The sequence below is a fragment of the Panicum virgatum genome, chromosome 2N (genome assembly GCF_016808335.1).
Source record: "Panicum virgatum strain AP13 chromosome 2N, P.virgatum_v5, whole genome shotgun sequence".
In the NCBI taxonomy this organism is placed as follows: Eukaryota; Viridiplantae; Streptophyta; class Magnoliopsida; order Poales; family Poaceae; genus Panicum; species Panicum virgatum.
The window spans coordinates 65,533,300-65,547,519 of NC_053146.1; the positions used below are offsets into that span (position 1 = coordinate 65,533,300).

The window sequence follows — 14,220 nt, forward strand, 5'->3', positions numbered from 1 at the left end:
ACGTATTAGGTTTATCTCATGCAAATAGATTGAGCTATAGGATAGAAAGCGATTAGCGACCCTATTCACCCCCTCCCCCTCTAGGGTCGGACACCCCGGTGATTCTTACAAAGTCCAACCACACCCACGGAGGGGGTATAAACAGAATATATTGCACAGGGTAAACCAAGGATAAGGCCAGTGTTTAAATTTGCGGAAAGCTAATTTTTATGCATGAGTTTATTTGAAAGAAAGGGGTTTCCAAAAGCCATTATCTTGCACTGAGTAACCCGTAAGGTTGATCCACACAGGATCCCAGTTTTAAGTTGCTACCGGACTCCTCATCTGTCGTAGCACATGGCACAGCTGCCGGACACTTGTCCAAAACAACTCACGCCAACCCATCCATTCCCAGAAGAAACACTAGTTGTGTGACCAAACCGTAACTCGCCCAGTACCGTGGGCACGGCTATTCGAATAGATTTTAACTCTGCAGAGGTGTGCAACTTTACCCACAAGCGGGGTACCACAGCACGATCACCTTAGTGTCGGTGCAGATCCCAACAAAGTCATTACCCACCTTAGCTAGACCTGACTAGCCACCACGGGATCCACCAAGGGGCCATTGACCTATCACAGAGGTTTTAACCGGGGCATAAGTCACACAGAGCTTATCCCTCCTCCTTGATCACCCGTTGCTCTCAGCTCTCCTGATGGCTATCAGATTAACTAGTGGGATTTATGCTAAGCCGTTGCCCATACAACAGTCGAGTGATTTGCACGATAGTGGAGTTAGGCAAGATGACACACCAACTCGATCCTTAATTGTGACGAGATGGATATCTCCCAACCTTGCTCTACCACACAGGTACGAGCACACCATTTGGCAATTCACACAGAAGTGCCATTCATCCCGTCTAAACTCATCTTTCGAAAATTCTATATTTTCCCTTCCCACACACTCACATATTTTCCTTTTATAAAACAAGTTGTACCGGGTTTAAGATCCTAAGCGTTCTAGCAGCGATTAACATCCAAATAGAATAAATCATATTCAGATATTAATCTAGGTGGTCAAGGAATGATTATAACAAATCAAGGGGTGGCTATCCAACCATGTTTTCAGCAAGCAAAATATATGCAGTTTTGTAAAACATACCAATAGGTTGCGTTTATAAAACTGGGACAAAACATGCATCAAAAGGATAGGATTGAACTTGCCGTTCTCAAAGCCTTCCGGGAAGTCCTGCTCGAGGTACTGTCCTTCGGTTCGGGGTCGCGGAATTGGTCCTCGTTCCCTTGCTCACAGTACTACTCGTCGACGGGTTCTCCCTCGTTCACACCATGATCTACGACGCACACAAGCAAGCACACAATCAAGAAAAAGAAATAAAGATTTTATCGCTGAGCTCGAATCGGAAACAATTAAGATATGGGGATAGGAGTAATATTTTTGGGCGGTTTTCTAATGGCACGGCCGAAATTATGCTAGGAATGGCGTGGTAAAGTTTCGGGGTGATTGGAGAATTTTTGGCGCATGAAATGATAGGCCGAAGAGGGGTTTAGGGTTAAATAAGGATTCAGGGGCTCATTTGTAATTAATGAAGGGACCTGATTATAATATTTGGAAATATCAGGGTTATTCTCGGAAAGGGTAAGGATCTATTCATAATTATTTCTATATGGCAGAGGGACTAATTCTCAAAAAGAGAGAAGGGAAGGGGCCTTTTTGTAAAAGGTTATAGAGAGGGGGGTGGACTCTTAATGGAAATGGGAAAAAAGGGAGGGGGCTCAAGGAAATTTTGCCTTTCCTCTTCCTCTCTCCCGTGGAACAGAGGAGGGAAGGGGGCGCTCGGCGCCGGCGCCGATTCCAACACCCTGGGGCTCGGCGGCGGCCGGGGATGGGGGCAAAAGAGGGAGGGAGGCGAGGGGATTCCATCCCCCTTCTCACCTCGGGCCGGGATGGAGCGTGGAGGGCGGGCCACGAGGGCCGGCAGCGGCGGCGCTAGGCGGCTCTGGTGGCGGCGCTAGGGAACCAGGGAGAAGGAACGCGTTGGCGGCGTGGCTTGTGGTGGTGATGGGCGACGCGAGGGGCCTTTTTATAGGCGGAATAAGGCGGTGGGAGGAGGGGCGCCGGTGGTGGCCGGTGAGCTCATCGGGGCGGCCTTAATGGCGGCGGGACCGGTGGTGGCGCTGTGCTACGCGGGTGTCAAGGCGAGCAGGGGGGCGGTGGCGTGTAGCGGGGACGACGGTAGCTGGGGAAGTTCTCGCAGGGGGGGTCGATGCGTGGCGGCTGTGCGAGCTCTGCTCGCAGCGAGCGCGAGCGCCAAGGCGGCGGCGCGGCGAGCGCAGGGTGACGAGACCTATCGGGCAGCGAGCGGCGCGGCGCTTGACGACGGGCGGCGCGGCGTGTTGGTCACATGCGCGCGCGGCATGGACAGGGAGCAGTGCGCGCGCATGCGGCCGGCGGCGATGGCGGGGCGCTGTGCGCGCTCTGCTCGCGCGAGCTCGGGCGCCAAGGCGGCACTGGTGGCAGCGGCGAGCGGCGCGACGGGCGTCGCGGCAGCATGGAGCGCGTGGGGCGGTGGCGAGCAGGGGCGTGCGGCGCCGAGCAGAACGCGGGAGGGCGCGGCAGCGAGGAGAGGGAGGGAGGGAGGGAGGGAGAGAGAGAGAGAAAGAAAAAGAAAAGGGAAAAGAAAGAAAAATAAAGGGGAGAGAAAGAGAGAGAGAGAAAGGGAGATCGCGCCGGCGGATTTTGCGGCGGCGACCGCGACCGGACGCGCGCGTGCCTGTCGGCGACACGCAGTGTGTTGCGCGGAATGAGGAAAAAAAGATGGGACGCCCATTTGAATTCGGGTGTCGGGACGGCGAAAATCGCCGAGAAGGATTTTGGGAGATCAGGAGCTCGGATGGGAAGGGGTTTAGAAAAGGATTGAGCTCAATGATGAAAAAAAATTTTGAAATAAAAATTTTAGCGCGTGATTTATTTGGCAAATTTTCGGGCTGTTACAGAATCCCACCGCTCAGGTGGTTTTCGGCGAGCTCGAGGTCGAGCAGGTTCACCAGGTTCCCGAGAGAAGGTGGTATGGGTCCTGACTGCCGGTTGGTGTACAGCTGCAGGGTGGTGAGCCTGGTCAGGTTGCCGATGCACTCAGGAATCTCCCCACTTACCGACGTCGTGGTGAGCAGCAAGGTCTCGAGGCCGGCAAGCTTCCCGAGCTCGCCGGGGATCGGCCCGGTCAGCGTGTTCTGCTGGAGGGCGAGGAAAGCCAGCGCCGTCAGGTTCCCGAGGGACGCCGGGATGCAGCTGGTGAGGTTGTTGGTGGAGAGGTCGAGGTGGGCGAGGCGCCGCATGCCGCCGGCCTCCGGCGGGATGCGGCCGCGGAGCCAGTTCCCGGCGAGGTCGAGGTAGGCGAGCGCGCGCAGGGAGGCGACGGCCGCCAGGATCTCCTCGCGGAGGCGGTTGTGCGAGAGGTCCACGCGCCGGAGGGACGGGAGCGCCGAGGCGGCCGTCGACGCCGGCGCGCGGCAGGGAGATGGCGGTCACCTCCGTCGGGGAGCCGCGGCGCACGTCGTCATGCCGACTTGGCGCCACGTCGGACTAAACTGCCCAAAAATGGTCTTCGAAAGGTCTCGCGCCTGGTTTTCATAGTCCAGGGTGGAAACAAATCTGGTTTTCGACTTTAGGCAGGAAACGTGAACTCTGGGAGATAAAAAGGACTTTTTCCCTTTTTATATGGGCTGGCACGTTTGGGCGAGTGGGCCGGCCTACTGTTTACATGGGGCCATTTCTTTCCGGCCTGGCCGGCCCACTGGCCGCGATTCGCCATCACTCTCGCTCGCACGCAAGTCATTCGCCAAGTCGCCACCCAAGAAGTGCGCCGAACTGCTCAAAAAAAAAAAAAAAAGGTGCGCCGAAGGTTGGAGTCCCCGCCGTCGGCCGTCGCCGGCATATCCGACCCGCGGCAATTCGTCAATCCCCGACGCGTCTCTTGGCTCTTGCCGTCCGGCCAGCCCGCCCGTCGCCGCCATCGACCATCCTGAACTGGGAGTCTTCGACCCTAATCCCATCAACACCGCCGCCATCCACTCCACCCAGGTCAGGAATCACAACACCGCTTATCCAAATCCAAGGATCAACGTCCTTGGCCTTGCCTTGGATCTTCTCATAGAGGGCTTCACTTGATCCCTGGACTTGCTTGTTCTAGCGGTTCTTATTAATCGGTTTTGAAGAAATCAGAAAGGGCTCGACCAGTTGTGTAGAGTACTGGTTCTGTATGCACGTTCCCTTGCAATAGATCATCCTAGTGACCCTACTCGTTCAGGGGTTCTCTATATTGCCAAGATTGACTGACCTTCCTAGTCATGTACTGTGATGAATAGGCAATTCCGGTTACATACTTACAGATTTGCGGGTCATAAGTGATGTAATATTTGAGGAAAAACGAGTTGTTTCTGAAGGTGCTATAGCTGGCATTACTACTCTACCTAGATCTACTATCAGCCTACAAATAGCAAATGTGCTACTAGTTTAGTTGTAACATTTTCTTGTGCTGATTTTGTGAATTATTCAAGGATATTTTTAGGTGGCAATATCCAGTTTTAGAGTGACTTTGTGCTTTTTTGTTAATTCTCATAACAATTTTTACATGCATAGATTCCAAATGGCTAGTGAGGACTCAAAAGATATGCTGAAGAATGTGGACTGGAAGACAGTGGGCGGTGCAGTAACTACTGAATCTAGCCAGCCAGTCATCAAGAAGCGCCTTCCAAAGAAGATCAGACAAGTTCCTGAGTGTTATTTTCTGCCTCGGCGATCTTTGCCTTCTGCATTGGCAATCTATGGTGCCGTTTGTGCTGCTGGTGTTGGTGCAGGAATGCTGCTTGAGGTGTGGATAAACAAAAAGATCAAAGGTGCATGGAAGGACATACCACTTACTCTATTTTCTTAAGGATTTACAGTAGCACCGTGTCTCCAAAACTTGCACTGCTTGTGTATTTTGCACATGTTCTGTTTCTTATTAATTGCTGCATGCAGAGGATGGTGGCATTATCTGGGAGATGGATAAATGATGTTATGGTGGAACCACTTCTGGGACTAAGGTAATTGCTAGCTCTGAAGTTCTCTGCTCTTGCATAAAATATATATGACGAATTATGTTCACCCTTTTGTTCCAGAGGGTCTATTGAGTTTTGACCTGAGAAAGCAAATTCTGTTTTCCGTTGTGAGCTAGCACATCCTTAAATCCTTTCCTGTGTAGCCCTGATTTCCTTTTGCACTCAAGCAACATGATGCTTCAAATACATAGCCTCATTAGGCACATGAAATTGCAAATAATAGAATCACAGTGCATTTTGATTCTAGACTACAGGCACAGTTGCTGCTTGAGTTGTAAGAACATGTTGCATATGAAATGTGATATTCTGTTTGATGGATGCAAAAGATGAAAAGAACATGCTGTCACGATGAGCTATTCTTCTGTTAACTTCAGTGCCTTTCGTTCCTCTGTTTGGTGTCTAGTAGAGATTGCATCGGTTCTTTTTTTCTTTGTAGTATACATTACGAATTATTCTGGTCTTCTGTACAGTCTGCTATTCTCCTCTTACCGAAAAGTGAATATTGTTCATTTCAGATGACTCCCTCCTTGTCCTTGGAATGGCTACAATAACGTCTACCCGTTGCAACTTGCAAGACGGGAAGACCCTTTGATTGGTACTTCTCACATTGAATCTATTGTATGGACCTTTGCATTCACACAGCTGGAAGGTGAATATCGACTGGTAGCAAGCGTTTTTGCCTTATGTATATGCTTCTGTGGACCTTTTTGTCCTAAAGGACGGCCTCACGCCGATGCAACATCTCGCTCTTCCTTCCAGATCCTATTGCCACGAACTGTGCAATGACTTGTAGCAGCTCTAAAAAGGGTTTAAAACAGCAAAACCTGTATTGTATTTGTTTGAGAAGTACAAATGGCTTCATATCCATCCTTGAGTCTTTTCAGCTTTCTGACCCGTGTACTGGCTGGAATTACAGTTTGCCTCTGGTAATAAAGCGGGGGAAACCTTTTCTCTAAAAAATATAACAAATAAATATTAAGACATATATTTTGGGCAGCTTTTCTTAACGTCCGTATATAAAAAAGTACTAACGGTACAAAATTGGAAAAAATTACCAGAGGCGTCATCAATCACCAGGCAACTAGAAAGGAAGGCAGCCCGACAAGCCCAATAGTTAAACCGCGTCGCCCAGCCTGGCAGCACGTAACCGGGCCGGATAACACGCCTGAGGCAGGCAGAGCTAATTTCCAGCTCAGATCCTCTTCCTCCTTCCACGGCCCCACGCGTCAGTGACCTGATCCTCGTCCCCGATAAGGCGACTCTCCAAATCAACTGGCAGCAAAAAGGCGGTCGATAACTTGTTCCGAGTCCCATCTCCCTTGATCTTCCCTTCCATCCTCCCCTAACGTTGCCGGCGGGAGAGACAATCGAACCAGCCAGCGGAACCCGATCCCCACCCCCGACGCCAAGGCCGCCGCCGGGAGCCGCTTCCTCTCCCTCCGCTCCCCCGCGGCGAGACGACCGCGCCGGCGCCCGTCCGATCGGACCACGCGTAAGCCTCGCTGTTCTTCTTACTCGCTTTTCCTCCGTGCGAAGAGGGTGGTAGCTAGCTCCCACGCCGCGCCGTCCGATCGCGCAGGTTTGTCCGCGCTTAAGTCGATGGATGTTCTGTTGATTAGATCGTTTCGCCTCGCCGGGTTGATCGGCCGGCCTGCTGGTCTGCCCCATCTAGGGTTCCGCAATTGTTTTCGTTTCAATCCTGTACCTGTACCAGTATGTAGAGGTCCATCATCCACGCACGTCCGCGGTCATCTCTGTTCTAGCGGTTATTTCCGTCGTATTGCGCTGGCGCGGCCGCGCGTCGTGTTGTATATATCTTGGATTAGTTTCAGATGGTAGGTGCCCTTTTTGGTATCATGTCTCGTACGTATGGCATTGCCTAGATGGCTTGGTTTGAATGCTTAGTGTTGAAAGCAGGATGCATCACTTTGTTTGGACTTGAAATGATGTTGTACTTAAAACTTGTCTAAAGTGATTGTTTGTGAATTATGCACAAAATAGCTAGTATATAATGAACACATGATAAGGTGAATTTATTAATGTGGTGATGAGATGTGTTGTTGCAAATCTTTTCCCTCCTTGCATCTCGTTTTGACAATTTACATGCAATCACCTTCTTGTAGGTGGCCCCTTTGTTCTACTATAAGCTATAAATGATTCCATGGGAACTCCAGACGAAATGATGGCATACTCTTCCCTGTCCAAAATCGATACCAGTCAGAACCAGAGAGCTGCTCTGTCCAATGGAGTTGCTGGAAACAACTACCCAGCTCACGATTATCTCTATGAGCCATCATTTGAACCAGACTTCCCAGAGTATGATTCACGGGATGACCCATTCACCCCAACACGAGCTAGTCCAAAAGTTGATCTGAAGACTGTTCTTGGTGGGCTGGTTTCAATAATCACGGGTGCAAACAAGAGTGAGGATGATTCATCACAGCAGCGAAGTTTCAGCACAGACATCTCGTTTCTTGGATCTGACAAGAATGGCGATGTCGATGTGCATCCATCCGTCTGTGTTCCAAGTGCACCACCACTACTTGAAGCAAACGCTTTGCAATTTAGTGCATACAGGGAGGTTTTGCTTGCAGATCCACCAGAGTGGTTGCCAGATAGCTCTGCTAATGCGTGCCTGCAGTGCAACTTGCCTTTCACAGCTCTGACTCGTGGAAGACACCATTGCCGGTTCTGTGGAGGTATATTCTGCAAAGATTGTTCCAAGGCAAGGTGTTTGCTGCCCATGAAATTCAGAATTCGTGATCCTCAGAGAGTTTGTGATTCTTGCTACGAGAGGCTCGATCCACTTCAGGGCTTATTGATCAACTACAATAGTAACTCCATGCAGCCAGCAAAACACGATGTCATGGATTGGACAAGCACTAGAAGCTGGTTGAACATGCCTGTCGGTGTATCAATGGAGTATGAAATATACAAGGCCACAAACACAATGAAGAAATATTGTCAGGTATGTATGGTGTTTTATTACTCATCAAAGATATATAACCTTATAATCCAGAGCTGAGAAATGTTTCTTTTTTTCGAATATGTAGGTTGCAAGGTTAAACCCTGAGAAGTCCATCCCATCATCTATTCTCAAGGGAGCAAAGGGACTTGCAATTCTAACAGTTGCCAAGGCGGGTGCAGTTGTAACATACAAAGTTGGCACTGGTCTTGTAGTTGCTCGCAGATCAGATGGATCATGGTCTGCCCCATCAGCAATTTTATCTGTTGGATTGGGATGGGGAGTACAGGTATTTGCCCGTAAATCTCATGTCTCTTTTAATACGCAGGCTGTATCTATAGCTTTTTTAGACAAATCTTCTTTTTGCCTTTCACCAGAAAATAGATGATCTTTGTTATTCAATAAAGATGTGGTCATAACAAGTATACATTGGTTGTATAGAAGACTATGCTACTCCCTCCATATTTTTCTATGGCATATTAGGATTAAGGAAAGTCTTTACAACTATACTTTGACCATCAGTTACTTACACGATATATTATCAATTGCTAAAAAATCAGTTCAAATTAAAAGGTATGTGAAATTTGAATCTATCAATACACCTTTCCTTTAGTATACTATGCATATAATTCAAGTTATTGTCGCATGTTGGTCAAAGTTTACAAAGTTTTAACTTTCGAATTCGAACATGCCTTATATTTTGAAACTGAGAGTAGCTTGCACCAGGCGACTGAGTGATGAGAAAACTCTAGCTTTCCTTTGCCTTGCTTTGCTGTAGGTATGCAAAAATGTCCATAAAATTACAATAGGCTCCTAACTATCTGCATATTTTCCATTAAAAGATCAGCATAGCTATCCTGAACTTGTCTGAAAATAGATCACATTATGGCCCTTGTCTGAACATCTACACAATGATTTTTATGCTTCACTGCATTTGTTGTTTGGATCCTTAAATTTCCACTTCATGGTGACCTTTCTTCGTATATTCCAGATTGGTGGAGAACTGACGGACTTTATCATTGTGCTTCATGACCGTAAAGCTGTCAAGGCATTCAGCAGTCGCATTCATCTTTCTCTTGGGGCGGGATTAAGTGCTGCAGCAGGGCCAGTAGGCAGAGCCTTTGAGGCAGATGTTCGGGCCAGTGAGAAAGGTTCTGGAATATGCTACACTCACAGCTGCAGCAAAGGTAATAATCTGAACCAATGTTCAATGCTGATAAGGTTGTCAAGTAGTAGGACCTGTTTTTATTAATAAAAAAATTGAAAAAAAAAACACATAAAGGCTCACCTCTGTTTTTTTTTTTTGCAATGTAATAATGTTTAGATGACCTGCCTATTTTATTCATAGTTGACATTGAGGAGTCCTGTCTTTCCAACCTATGATTGGTACACTGTAGTAAGTTCAGGTTATCTTAATAGTAATCCTGAATTCACTTGACGTCCCGAGAACTTGCAAACAGGTGCGTTCGTCGGGGCTTCACTGGAAGGGAACGTCGTGACAACCAGATCAGAGACCAATCTTCGTTTCTATGGCGATGCTTATCTGACCACAACTGACATCCTGTTTGGGAGAGTGGAGAGGCCCCGAGCCGCCCAGCCCCTGTACTCAGCTCTAGACGACCTTTTCGCCAGAATGGTCTGCTAGTCCATTTAGATTGGTGCAATACTCTGCTGCATGCCCACGGTCGTTAGCTTGCAGCCATGTACATAAAACAGATCATACCAGGAAAATCCTAAAAAAAAAGAAAGATGACAGGGAAAAAAGTGTACCTTTTGTTGGATGGTTGCACATTCACTGCAGTACTAGATATCCAGTCGACACTTGTAAATATTGGCAGATATGCTGTCCTTTGCCGGTTTGGACTCATTCATGCAATGGAAGACTGATAAATTTGTTGGTTAGTTTATGGCTGAATTAATTGGGCACATCTTCAGTATATCCAGTTATTCTGTAGCAACTCGGTGCTGGTGGAATGTACAATATGTAGCTCTTGTGTCCAGCATGAGGAATTAGAGATGTATTTGGAATGTGGATCTGGTGAGTGCTCGGCTTGCGTTGCCGAAGACGCTGTAGAGGACGAAGCTTGCGAGTTGATTGAGGATGCTATTACGAAGGCGAGAGAGAGACCAAAGTTGTTATAATCTCAGTTAATTCATGTATATGTGCGCATACCATTTTTGTTCATTCGTGGATAGCCAAATTACTAGTTGAAGACTAATTTGAGCAACTCGAGAGAGCAACAACCTTTACTTAACACCATTGTGGGGCTCGTTCATGAAGTGGAAGACTGGTAAAGTTGCTAGCGGGTTCGTAAATATTATTACTAGCTCATTATCTGTTTGGTTTCCATAAGTCTCTAGACCCTCCAAAAGACCCTGGGTCTAAACAAAAGTCCTATCCTGTTTGTTTTCAATGATTAAAGGGACTAAACCTCATTAAATAGTGTGTTCAAAAGACATTTTTACTCTTTCTCCCTACATGCATGCGGATAGGGTAGGGGACAGTAGGTGGAATTGTAGCCCAAAAGTCCCTAAAAGCTCCTCATGAGGGTCTTCTTCAAAAAAAATCTCTACCTAAAAAAAAGTCCCTAAAAGTCCCACCTATTTGGTTTAAAAGTCTCATAAGTCCTAGGGACTTCAACAAAAGTCTCTCAAACCAAACAGGGCATATGTTTCTACAGCAGCTCTACCGGAGCATTTCGCTGTAGCATGCCGCCGGCTGCGCCCCGCGAGGATTCGGCTGCAGCCTGCAGGCCGCGTCGCCCACCGTCTCCCTCAGCAGCCGAGCCGCGCCCTCGGTTGCAGAACACCAGCAGAACCCGCCCACCTGGCACGCGAAAAGGTCTGGAGGCGAGCCCAAGAACCAACCCTTCGCCTGCCTCGGCACATGCGTGCACGCTTGGCGCCGCCGCCGGCCGCGTCTCGCCTCGCCTCGCCTCGCCTCGCCCGTCCGCCTCGCCCCCCGGGGGAAGCATCGACGCAGTCGCCGTAGCAACAAGAGGGCCCGGTCGCGTCCAATCTAGCAGAGATTCCTTGGCTTGCCGTCCGTCTGGTCAAAACGAAACGACCCTTTGCCTGTACCGCGGTCTCGTGTCAAGGTTCTTTGGTCTCACCTTCCAAGGAATAATTTTGGCAGTAAACGATTAGGTTGGCAGATTCCTGGCAACACAAAAAAATGGCATGTTGGTCCTTCCGTCGTCAATTAGGTTAACTGCTTCGTCTTTGCTTCTGCACCATGGAAAACCTGGCGTGACATACAGGATATCTTCTTCGTTCAGCAAGTTGCGCATGGCGCCGTCAGCACGGATTTTTTACAGCAGGATTTCGCTTCACCGTGGCATTCAGACACAACCATACAAGCTCAGCAGATTGAGTTGAATTTGATATTAAGCACAAACTCATGATACAGAAAGATTCCAGTACACATACACCTGAATGGTAAATGGATGGAACAATGATTTGGGGGTTGGGGACATGATATGAAAAAAAAATCACGCAACAGCTAAACATGTTTCTCAGCTCACAAGTTCATCATGCCCCACTCTTTGGGTATTCCAACCGGAAAGAACTAGGAATCATCTTGGAGTAGCACCACAGGTCGACAGAAGTTATGTCACTGCAAAATCACCTGAAATACAGCCTGCTTCTTCCTGATGTGCTTCAGGCTGAATCAGTGATTTCTTCAGGCTGTTGTGCTTCAGTAAACACCACGGTCCATTGGCACATCATCGAAATTCCAAAGACCTCCGATGTTCACTCCATCCTGAGCAGCTTCACCGTTGAAAAGAGTGTCAATGTTTTCATACGAGTCACCTTCTAGATAAGGTAACTGCATAAAATTTGGGTAAGGCTCGTAAGACGCAAAATCATCTGAAAGCCGCACTTCGCCATTGCCAAAAAACATATCCGCTGTCACTCCCGTTTCATGATCAGTTTCTTCAGGGGTTTCTCTCCCATCAGCTTCAGGGGTTTCTCCACCAAGCTGCTTCAGCTCAAAAGCATCAAGCCATGCGCTGGACACTGGTAGTGGAGAAGCTGGTGACTGTGACAACTCGATCTTGACAACGGTGCCATCAGTACTGCTGCCTGCTGAGATGACATGACCAGAGGCATTGCTTGACTTCAGGCTCTCTTGTGACGTCTTCTTTGCCGGTCGAGCCACACGCTGCCGGTGGTGTTTCCCAGCAGCTGTGATGGTGGTAGGGAAATTCATCTTGGCTTTCTTGCCACGTATGCGTAGAGCTTCCACGTCATATGCCCTTGCAGCTTCCTCGGCAGTGCTGAACGTGCCAAGCCAAACTCGGACGCCCTTCTGTGGGTCTCTGATTTCTGCTGCCCATTTGCCCCAAGGCCGCCGCCGGATCCCTCGGTACTGGATCTTTCGCTTCCTGCTGGTGACTTTGGCAGTATGGCCATTGAATTCCACGAAATTCGAACTGTTCAATTGGAATTCTGCATCAGAGACACGATAGAAAAACACAGGTTAAGGTAATAGAAACTTCTGTTCCCTCTATGATCAGGTCATAAGGATCCATAACTAGATTTCAATAAATATTCTGCTTGTCAAAAACTGTATGCTGGATCTCCTGGTGCATTGATGCCCAGATGTGAGGATATGAAATCATGACAAGCAAGGCACGACAAAACATATGGGAAGCATGCATGCCATCAACATGAAAACAGAAGGATACACCAAAGAAACAAAAACAGGAACAACATAATCAAGAACCCAAGACCTAAATGATAAGAAAACAAGGATGGCCTAATTACGAACCTTTTTCCTCATGTCCAAAATCTACCTCCTCCTCGCTACTGCAATCCTCAAAATCCTTGAAATCAGCTTCAAAGTCTTCATCGCCTTCATCAAACTTCCAAGAACTCCTTTTCCAGTTCTTCACATTCTTGCTGCTGCCACTCTCTCCCCATAGGTCACCGGCAGTGACCGTCCGCCTCACTGGTGAGTAGAGATCACTGAGAATGGCCCCGCCGCACATGGCGAGAGTTTTACCCAAGGATCTAACAAAGGAGATGAGGGATACAGGGGTGGGTGGTAGCTTCTGCAAATGGCTTAGTGCAGTTAAGTTTGTGCTTTTGCATATTTGTACAACACTTGGCTTGTTCTAGGTGAGCTAATTTATTACAATTGCAAGTAATATATATACTAGTAGCATTAGAGTAGTCTGCGTTACTATAGCGCAAGTGGAGTTGGTGAGTGGACAAGTTGGCATTGGTGTGCCAGGATGCAAATGTTCTGCATTGGAATATATGTGGGTGCATGAACCAAATGGAGTTCCTGGACAACACGACAAGATACTATAATCTTATATGAACAAGTTGCCAACTTGTGATAAGTGAAATGTGCCAAAAGTTAAATATCTACAAGGTCTAAAATCTGCTTTGATTTCGCATTACAGTGGCAATTACACAGAACCAAAAGGTTGAGTTTTTGCTGCTTTTGTTCATTCGCAAACTCAAGTGGGTCATGCTTGGCATTTTTCATGGATTTTTTAGTAGCTCGCTATTATACTACATAACAAGTAGAAGATATCATTTTTCAATTAAGCATTATGTATGCAGTAGAATTTTGAATAAGAAGGCAGCTAGTAGGCAAAAGAACATGTCAAACTTTTTTTTGAACAAAAGTAGTACTATGCCAATTGCCAAGTACATCAAATAAAATATAACGAAAATTGTCAGAAATTCAGCATTCTTGCGACCATTTTTTTGTGTCAAATAAGAAAATTTTCTCATATGGAATTGTTGGATTTTGGTATCTCTTTGAAGTTCAAATGTGTGGCATATGTTTTCCTTTTATTTTAGCTTTTCTCCATTTGGTCAGCAATTGCCACAATGTTTAATAGTTCTGTTGGCCAATCTTTTATCCATCTACAGGATACTTTTTATTTCCAAGTACAAGAGTGCACTATTGAATTGTCCTACATAACTCAACTCTTCCATGCAAATTGAAAGATTATGCAATCATGAACCTCACATTCAGAAGTTCTAGAGCCTCAGATAAAAAATGTGCCATCCAAACAGTACAGATTTCGTTAGCACGTGATTAAATACCTCAAGATATTGTTCAGCTAGATCTGATTGCTTTACGCCTAGATGTAGGATCAAGAACACCGACTAGAGGGGGGTGAATAGGCGGTTTA

The 14,220-nt window shown here is 47.4% G+C and overlaps 3 protein-coding genes and 1 long non-coding RNA gene across 4 annotated transcripts; 2 read left to right on the forward strand and 2 right to left on the reverse strand.

The window, feature by feature from the left end:
* Nucleotides 1–2,985: 2,985 nt before the first annotated feature.
* LOC120662927 (probable leucine-rich repeat receptor-like protein kinase At1g35710) lies at nt 2,986–3,809 on the reverse strand. Its single transcript, XM_039941975.1, has 2 exons — nt 3,759–3,809; nt 2,986–3,426 (listed from the first exon to the last, which is right to left on the reverse strand). Exons 1-2 carry the CDS (start codon nt 3,807–3,809, stop codon nt 2,986–2,988), a joined length of 492 nt encoding a protein of 163 aa, XP_039797909.1.
* A 31-nt stretch (nt 3,810–3,840) lies between these two features.
* On the forward strand, nt 3,841–5,964 carry LOC120661837. The gene is made up of 4 exons (XR_005670104.1): nt 3,841–4,078; nt 4,652–4,893; nt 5,018–5,082; nt 5,613–5,964. It is a non-coding gene; the product is annotated as an uncharacterized LOC120661837 (long non-coding RNA).
* Nucleotides 5,965–6,382: 418 nt separating this feature from the next.
* Nucleotides 6,383–9,981, forward strand: LOC120661835. The gene is made up of 5 exons (XM_039940818.1): nt 6,383–6,589; nt 7,221–8,065; nt 8,151–8,351; nt 9,054–9,249; nt 9,523–9,981. Exons 2-5 carry the CDS (start codon nt 7,259–7,261, stop codon nt 9,705–9,707), a joined length of 1,389 nt encoding a protein of 462 aa, XP_039796752.1. The 5' UTR covers nt 6,383–6,589; nt 7,221–7,258; the 3' UTR covers nt 9,708–9,981.
* Nucleotides 9,982–11,419: 1,438 nt separating this feature from the next.
* On the reverse strand, nt 11,420–13,242 carry LOC120661836 (ethylene-responsive transcription factor ERF073-like). The gene is made up of 2 exons (XM_039940819.1): nt 12,837–13,242; nt 11,420–12,514 (listed from the first exon to the last, which is right to left on the reverse strand). The coding sequence occupies exons 1-2, from the start codon at nt 13,054–13,056 to the stop codon at nt 11,760–11,762; spliced, it is 975 nt and encodes a 324-aa protein (XP_039796753.1). The 5' UTR covers nt 13,057–13,242; the 3' UTR covers nt 11,420–11,759.
* Nucleotides 13,243–14,220: the final 978 nt, after the last annotated feature.